The sequence below is a fragment of the Podarcis liolepis genome (genome assembly GCF_965112155.1).
Source record: "Podarcis liolepis genome assembly, chromosome: 5".
Taxonomy (NCBI): Eukaryota; Metazoa; Chordata; class Lepidosauria; order Squamata; family Lacertidae; genus Podarcis; species Podarcis liolepis.
The window spans coordinates 36,834,251-36,842,959 of NC_139556.1; the positions used below are offsets into that span (position 1 = coordinate 36,834,251).

The 8,709-nt window shown below is 42.8% G+C and overlaps 2 protein-coding genes across 27 annotated transcripts in view; both read left to right on the forward strand.

Annotated features, from left to right (window-relative positions):
• The window catches only part of PCDH15 (protocadherin related 15), a 623,360-nt gene extending 615,057 nt beyond the window's left edge, over positions 1 to 8,303 (forward strand). For 23 of the 26 annotated variants that reach the window (XM_083503000.1, XM_083503006.1, XM_083503017.1 and 20 more), the window contains 3 exons: positions 358 to 431; positions 2,167 to 2,302; positions 7,483 to 8,303. In XM_083503000.1, the coding sequence (XP_083359126.1) occupies positions 358 to 431; positions 2,167 to 2,302; positions 7,483 to 8,034 (762 nt within the window). In that variant the 3' untranslated portion in view covers positions 8,035 to 8,303. The remainder of the gene's footprint in view (positions 1 to 357; positions 432 to 2,166; positions 2,303 to 7,482) is intronic. The other 3 variants (XM_083503013.1, XM_083503018.1, XM_083503016.1) reach the window with 1 other exon arrangement.
• LOC310706853 (uncharacterized protein) lies at positions 3,839 to 7,474 on the forward strand. Its single transcript, XM_083503222.1, has one exon. The coding sequence runs from the start codon at positions 4,205 to 4,207 to the stop codon at positions 5,216 to 5,218; it is 1,014 nt and encodes a 337-aa protein (XP_083359348.1). The 5' UTR covers positions 3,839 to 4,204; the 3' UTR covers positions 5,219 to 7,474.
• Positions 8,304 to 8,709: the final 406 nt, after the last annotated feature.

The window sequence follows — 8,709 nt, forward strand, 5'->3', positions numbered from 1 at the left end:
GGATCCTCTTGGAAGTTGAAATAGACGTGGGCATACTCCAAAAATGCGCCTGAAGTTCCCATTGCCCTTGCCTCAGCCCCACCGCTGGCTGAGAATTCTGAAGAGCACCACAGAAGAACTTCTTATGTTCCCCACATCTGAGCACTGGCACTAAAGGGAGAGAAAACCCCTGGGATTATTATTTGTGTTATTATTCCAGTGCCAAAGGTTGAGGATAAAAAGAACCCGGCAACTTTTATCTTTTTGTCTGTGCTCATACCCTTCTCACACATGAACTCAGGGCTATTTAAGATCTATGGGTTTGTGTATTCCTACTGAGATTTCTTTTTCTCTTTTTCTTGGTATTGTGACAAACAGGAACTTTCTATGGAATCTGGAATTGATCCTGGCCAAGAGTACTATGGGCAAGATTACTACAGTTATGAACATGGGTATTATTCATTCTGCATTTTCTATACCACTTCACAACTTTACATGCCAACCAGAGCAAGAATCGAAAGGACTGCTTTAGGCATGGCCAAGCAGTTTTTACAATAGATTGCTTTGAACAGCAGAGCCCAGTACCATATCACAAACTGTGAAAGTCCCTTTGAATTAAAAATCACTTTGTTCGTTCCCTTGGACAGAGTCGGCCCACCCATGATGGCCTTAGGCGGTTGAAGTGCAAGAGGCGGAGCTCTGTTTGTCTCACCACTTCCACTGCTGAGAGGGAGGGGCTTCAGTGTGTGGCATTGCCACCTATCTTCCTTGTTCATGGGAGGAGAAGCCGAGTGAGGGGCAACACTTTGAGGAGCATCCTGTCTTCCACAGAATTTGGCAATAGCTGGGGCACAGTGGCTAAGGAAGTGGGCTGTGATGGAGTGCACCACGGCAGGCCAGGAGGCAGCAATTCCTATTTGCTGCAGGCGGCAAGACGGGACAGGCCGCCCCTGCCCTTGGGCATGCCGCATGTGATTATATTGTTGTGCCTTTCTGTTGTGTCTGTTAATCTTGTAAAACTTCGCAACTTTACATGCCAACCAAAGCAAGAATTGAAAGGGCTGCCTTTAGGCATGGCCAAGCAGTTTTTACACTAGATTTCTTTACACTAGATTTATTTGTTGCTGCTTCCAAGGACAGGGCCAAGTACAGCATAAAATAGTATTCTAGTCTCCCATTGTGACAAGAGATGGGGGAGAAATTTGATTCAGTTCACCTTTAAAGTCAAACCAACCTAAGCTGCATTTTCCAAAACAATACGCTGAAACACAACAGTTCTTTGAAATCTGCACTTCTCTGAATTTTGAAATGTCGTTCTCTGGAGAATTAATATGTTCAGAAATGCATATGCAAGGCAAAGTGTGCATAAAGATGCATATATTGGTGCAGATAATATAGAAAAACACGTTATATTAGTGGAAATTGCTTCGCAAAATGTATATTAGGCAAGATTGCATACGACAATGTGTATATTAGGAGAAGTTTGCATTAAAGTTTGCCAGCCTGGGCTCCTTCAAGAGGAAGGGCAAAATATAAATTGAATGGATGGATGGATAGATGGATGAACAGATAGATAGATAGATAGATAGATAGATAGATAGATAGATAGATGATAGATAGCTGCTTAATTTTCACGAGAACCTCTTTTTTTAAAAAAAAAAAATGCAAACTGATGTGAAAATGAAAAGAACTGAACTCGTGAGTAGAAAAACAAGAAACCAAGAGAATCCAAAATTGACTGATTCAACCATCCCTTGTTGTGACTGACTACTGTAGTGTCAGAGTGATGGTTACATTACCAACACATGTGTATCTTCCGTGGGCTTCATAGCAGTTTTGTTGTGACCCCCCTGACATTTTCCCCTAGTTCCTCAAAACAGCTGTACAAGAATAAGACTGAGGTAGGAAAGCAAAAGAGCAATTTTTTTTTAAAAAAAAAAGTAAATTGTATGTATATATGTGTGTGTGTCCCTCTTTCCTCACTGCCACCAAAACCAGGAAGATACCATATATAAGATACAGTTTGCTGTAAAACTATAGGAGGCCAAAGGCATGTGACAAGAGTACTCACTTTAAAAAGAAGGAAGCAAGCAAGCTAAGGATGAGTGCTCTTGCATGTATTTGTGAGTATACACAACCAACATGGATACAAACATAGAGGATGTCTGTACCTGGCTTTTTCCCCAGGTACGAATTGCCTCAATACGGAAGTCGTCGCCGATTGCTGTCTCCTTCTGGAATGTATGATGAATATGGCGAAGTGGTTGTGGAAAGCGATGGCGGCTACTATTATAGCCCACAGGGACCTACGGCAGAAGCAGACGTAGGTTTATTCATCTATTTATTTTTTTTGCAGTTCCAAATGTATTGACCTTTTGCAAATACATCAAAGCTCCTAACAGGACATGTGTACATTTGGTAAGCAATTTTTAGGTTCTGACAGGGTCAGCGTGGAGAATACAGTGAGTCAAGGGTCATATGTCTCTTATCTTCACCTTCCATATCCCACTTCTCAAGTGGATGACCTAGACCAGGGTGGGGAAAACCTGTGGATTGGTCATGCCATGACCATTGGCCATGCCAGCTGGGGCTGATGGGAGTTGGAATCCAAAAGCATCTGGAAAGCTACATTTCCCTGGCCCTGTTCTAGAGCTCCCTCTGCTGTCGCCTGCCTCTGGGATAGTAGACAGATGTAGAGCAGAGGTCAGCAAACATTTTCAGCAGGGGGCCAGTCCACTGTCCCTCAGACCTTGTGGGGGGCCGGACTATATTTTGGGGGAAAATATGAACGAATTCCTATGCCCCACAAATAACCCAGAGATGCATTTTAAATAAAAGGACACATTCTACTCATTGAAAAACACGCTGATTCCCGGCCCTATTTAGAAGGCGATTGGGCCAGATCCAGCCTCCGGGCCTTAGTTTGCCTACCCATGATGTAGAGGACTGAGAGGAAGGAAGTGTACTCTCTGCATCTTCAGAGACATTCCTCCTTGTGGGCACTATAAAACAGACCAATCTTGTAGCATGACCAAAGCCCTAATAATATGTTATCAAGCCTGCTGAAGAATAGCAACCTTGTCCTTGGACTCCACCCCACAGAAGTAAAGTATGCAAATGCTGGTCACCAAAATCATGTCAGCAAGAGCACGTGGTTATTTACTGTACTGCGGCTGGTATTGGTGAATGGTTAGTAAACACACAATCTAGGCAACTCGCACGATCTGTTGTGTACATTGCAGCTGCAATCTGGTGACAAGCTGTACAGCATCCGTAATATATGCCTAGAACTGAACTGAAATATCTTAGAAGGCATTTTCCTGAGAAAATGCCTGAAATGTTTCTTTTTTGTGGTATTTTATTCGCACTATTCTTTGGTGGAAGCTGCCATCTCAGGCCCCAGGGGCCTCAGGGGAACTCTAGTTCTGGAGCATTGCAAGGATGCAAAAGGGTGGCCAGGAAAGTAAGAAAATACCTTAGGGAATAAAGGGGGAGTGTCTGTGCCTCTGCCAATAAATATGATAGAGAAATTCAAGAGGCCACTTGTTTAGGGCTCTAGATGGGTCTATATGGCGGAGCAGAGGGGGAAAGACAGAGAGTTTTAAAACGGTTTCTTTGACATCTATTCATTTTCAGCGCTGCAGCATCATCTAGTGGCTAAAGTGATAAAAGTGCATTTTATTACAATTGTGGTTTTAAATTATCATATAACTAGTGCATATCTAAAAGCCTTTGGTACAGGCAACAATCAAAAAGGTCTAGTGTAAACATATGCAGAAGATTCAAGTTACTGTGCCAGAGAATTGTCTCCTGCCTCCACTGCAAGCCATACAGAGATCTCCACCCCCCCCCCAAAAAAAAGACTTGGCCTATGACTTTCACAACTACTTTAGTTTCATTGTTCCTTAGATATTACCAGTTTTGATGTTAAAAACAAGTCTAATCCATATACTTATTTTGCTTCTTCCCCTCTCGCTTACAATTAACTCTTCATTTCTTCCTGCCGCAAAGTATTCTAGGGCAACATGTTTTCAAGCCAGCCAGCTTTCTAAAATTATAACTAAGCTCCGTTTCTTATGATTTGCAGAGGACAAGTCCTGGTGCAGTTGTTCCCAGAAGAGCTGTAAGTCAGAGGCCAGGGCCTCCAGTAGCTATTAGTGCAGTAGGTGAAGTGGCGGCTATAAAGGCAGGCCCCAGCCAGGGAAGGAAGAAACTCAAAGCAGTGATGCAGCTGAGCCGAATAGCAGTTAGTGCCCCCAAGCCAGGAACCACCACGGAGGCAGCACCATCTCCTTGGAAGAAGGCAAAGATCTTCCCAATGATGCTGCAGAAAGTGAAAGGGAAAGATGCAGATTACACAGAGCTGGAGGCAGCAGCTCGCCAAGCGGAAGGAGAAGACAGCATGGTTATCAAGGGAAGCTATTTCCAGAAATCAGCCGGTGACGTGATCTCGACAAAGAAGGTTGGCCGTGCCCTGAAGCGCACCTCCAAGAAACTCCGGGAGCGTGGTACATCAGAGGAAGTGAGTGAATCAGATTCAAAGTCAGGGATTTCAATCAGCGTCACGGCGGAAAGCGAGTCTGAAGTGAGCGACTATGGCAGGAAGAAAAGGAGAAGGACGTCATCGTCTTCAAGTGAGTCATCGTCATCCGCAAGCAGCACGTCTGCCTCTGATAAAGACTACTTGACAGTGACGCTGGACCAAGACGAAACCACTGAAAGCACAGTGGACTCTGATGAAGAGCGTTCAGATTCTTCTGGGTCCAGTTCAAGTAGCAGCAGCTCCGAAGACGAAACCTCCGATTCTCAGAGCAAAGCGTCCGAAGATACAGAGTCCAAGATGTCGTCGTCGTTGCAGAGCTCTGTCAGCAGCGAAGTTACTGCCAGGACAAAGAAAAGCAGGAGTTCCAAGTCCAGTCTCAAGAACCGATCATCTACAGGAGGAAGTGAATTAGATGACGCCATAGAAGAACTATCAGAAGAAGAAGAAGAGCCACCATCGGCTATAGAAGAGGAGGAGTCAGATGACATTGAAACCTCTAGTAAACAGAGAGGGGGCAGTGAGGACGAAATTGACCCAGAGGAGGACAGTGAGGCAGAGAGAGGAACTACCAAGAGCTCAGCCACTCCAACAGATTCTGAAGATGTCCCCAAAAGGGAGAGGATTCGGAAGAAAGGGCCCACAAAGATTGCAGATACTGCTGAGTCAGAAAATCCCAGTGACTCTACATCTTTTTAGATGGAACAAGGAGGTGGAACAAGAGGTAGACAGTGTGCAGTGAGGTGTGGTTTTGGTTTGCTGTGCTCTCTCTGTGTTGCTTTTTTAGGAGGGAGGGAGCATTATGCAAGTTTTGGAAACAGTTTGGGAACCTGCCACTAGCCAGCCTGCCACTCTCTTCCATTAAGAGAAATGTTTTGCAGAAGAGTTAAGGGCTCCTAGCTGAACAGCTTCACGAACTTGAATACACACTAATAGGATTGCACAGGGGCTAAAATAATAAGAATAATTAAAAACAGGGTGGCTTGTCCAGATTATAACAACTTTGACAACAAAACTTTTATTACTTATTGATTGATGGGTTGATTGATTGATCAGGTTGAGTCCAGGTGTGATTCTTGATTTCTCAGTGTTTCCTGATCCTTAGTAGAAGGCAAACTCTGGTGAATGGGGTTGTGTTAGAAGTGGTGTGAGCTGCTATGAACATTCTTCCTCTGGTGTTTGTGCTGTGAGATGGTTCATTCACTCAGAAAAGCTGAAGCTGCAGTAATCAAGCAAACATCCAGCGTGCGTGAATTAGCGGTTTCTTTAAATATTGGGGGAGAGGGGTAGATATGTCTATTTCTACCACTGTGTGATTTGCATTTTCTAAAGATGTCTCTGTGCCTTAGAAATCAAATTGCTTTATATATATATATAAACCTTTTCACTGAAGAACTATTTGCATAAATTCTATGCCTACCCAAATTGCTTATAGCTAGGTTCGTTATTTAGCATGGAAACTACTTATTAACTAGATAGATTATTTTTCATTAAATTTACATGGTTAGTGCTCAGATTGGGAGGCCAATTATGAAGATAATTAATAATTATATTGAATCTGTTGCAATTATATTTGGCTGGTTTATTCCAAAGTTTTGGTTTGTGTACTGTAATTCGATTAATGTAAACGAGCAAATCCTTACATGCATCGGGATTTCATGCTAGCGAGACATCATGTGGGGATAAGCATGGTTTCATGTGGTATATTCCCCATCCCCTTTAATTGCAACATCCACATGGTTACACTTGCTTCAGAAACTAAGATTGTCAAGCTGTAAAATACCACTGCTTTCGTGCAATGATCCCCTTGAAGCAGAAATGTCAAGTGCTCTTCATGAGCTGATATTACAATACAATATTTCAAGTGATTAATTCTAGGAGGAAGTGATAATGATTTTCCAAATATGTACCCTATTGGCATATTGTACATACCCTGTTGATCTCTAAGGCTAGTTCATCTATCTGCCTGTGTTTATGGTGTGAAAACTTTGGGAGTTTGGTTATGTCTGACAGAGACAGTTATCATGGATATAACTCTATGTAAGTTCAGTATCTGATCATGGAGGTAAGCCTATCAAGAGATAAGATGTCATTTGTAATCAACTGCCTCAGCTGAATGTATTTCAGAGCGAACTACATAAACCTCAGGCTTTCAGAGAGAGTCCCAGGAAAAGTCACCCATATTTTCTGCAGCTTGGGCTCACTGGTTGGCTTATGGGGTCAAACAGATCAGCCTGAAGATGACATCACACAATTCCCTGGGAAGATACCTCAGTGTGTTTTATTTCCCAAGTTTTTCCAGTATAGTGAATCCACTCCTGCCAACACTAATAGAAATGCAAAACCAAACATGTTAACTTGAAAACACCTTCAGTTCATTATACAAATGGTGTCAGGGAACAGAGATTCTAGAGCAGGCTTCCCCAACTCCTAATCTTGTTGGACTGCAACTCCCATCAACCCCACCTAACACAGCCAATATTCAAGTATGCTGGGAGTTGTAGTCCAGTGACTTCTGGGGGGAACTAGACAAAGGCAGTTCAGAAGTGCTTTGTAATCACCGGCCACCACAGAGATCAAAATCTAGATTCTACTTGCTTCCTCCCTTCCAGGTCATGAATAAAGCGTTTTCCTGCATGCGTCCAGTGAGAGATGTTTATAGGATTTGCTGCTTCACACATTCCTCCCCCCTCTCTTTTATTATAGATACTAATGTAAATAGTCTCTACTTCATTTCTGAAACAAAAATACCCATATTGAGGCATTCCTTGTTTTAATCTCAATACACAGTGGTTAACAAGTCATTCAGCATATTTTAGTGCAGTTAAATTGATTCTTCTAACGGAAATTGTTCACTTACCTAATTTTGTTTTCTCGTGGAAGCAATGGAGCTGCCAGTGCTATGCATTTAAAAAACTACACTATAAAATAATTGATTTCTCTCTCTCTTTGTCATCACTCAGTGGGCGAGGAAAAAAAGGATCAAGCTGGTCGTTGATCCCGAGTATGAGACCAGCTCCACTGGAGAGGACAGTGCCCCAGAAAGCCAGAGGAATCGTCTCAGCAACCCCAACATTCAAACCAATATCAACGGGAACATCTACATTGCCCAAAATGGCTCGGTTATTCGAACCCGGCGCAGTTGCCTCTCAAACAATTTAAAGGTCACATCCCCTGTGAGGCTGGGGAAACATTTCAAGAAACTTGATAAGTTGGCAGTGACGCACGAGGAGAACGTCCCACTCAACACGTTTTCAACGGGGGCATCATCTAGTGACAAACTGAACACAAGACCGTGTAGTGTTTCCTTTGCATCCTCCGCTATAGATGCTGAGAACACAGGAACAAAGTCAGGGGGCAACAGGTTGAAAAGCACAGAAGAGCAGGAGTCCATTGTTGACAACGAGGATGTCAAGGAGCCCTTGGAATTGCCCAGCGATCACACGCAGTCAGACGACGACGAACTGTGGATGGGTCCGTGGAACAACCTTCACATACCAATGACAAAACTGTGACCTCTCTTTTTCATTTTAATTTTTACTCCCATTTATAACAAGAAGTAGGCTTTTTATCGTCACCGAGGAAAACCGTATGAACTTTGTTATCGTGCACATAAGTTGTATACTTTGAACAAAATGCTTTAAAGTAAAAAGGGGGTGGGGGTGGGGGGAAATCCAGAGAATTTGCACTCACATTTGTACCAATTAATTGTTCTTCCCAACAACTCTTTTTGACAGGCTCCGAATTCACTGAACAAATATCATTAAAATGGACTAGTCTTGTTGGCTCTGGAGTTATTGTTTAATAATCATCAAACCACTACTTAAATGCACAGAAACTGATTGATCAAGTTGATTGTAGCTGAGAAGGCAACCATCACACACTTGTTTGATGTGTCGGTAAAGCACATAGAAGCTTTCACCACCGGTCACTGCTGTTTCAGATTTTACCCTGCTGATAATCCTACACCCCTGATCTAAATTATTTTCAGGCTGTGAATTGGCCACTCATGGATGATAAATTCAGTGATTATACACTGCATAAAGGTGGCCTGTGTTGTGCGACCCCTTCTTGTGAAGGTTGAGCCTTTATTTGAATGAAACAAACTATGAAGAAAATCACTAGCTGCCTTGGGAAACAGGTTTTATTTTTATTTATTTTTTTAAAAAATGTGCCTTATTTCTAATAAG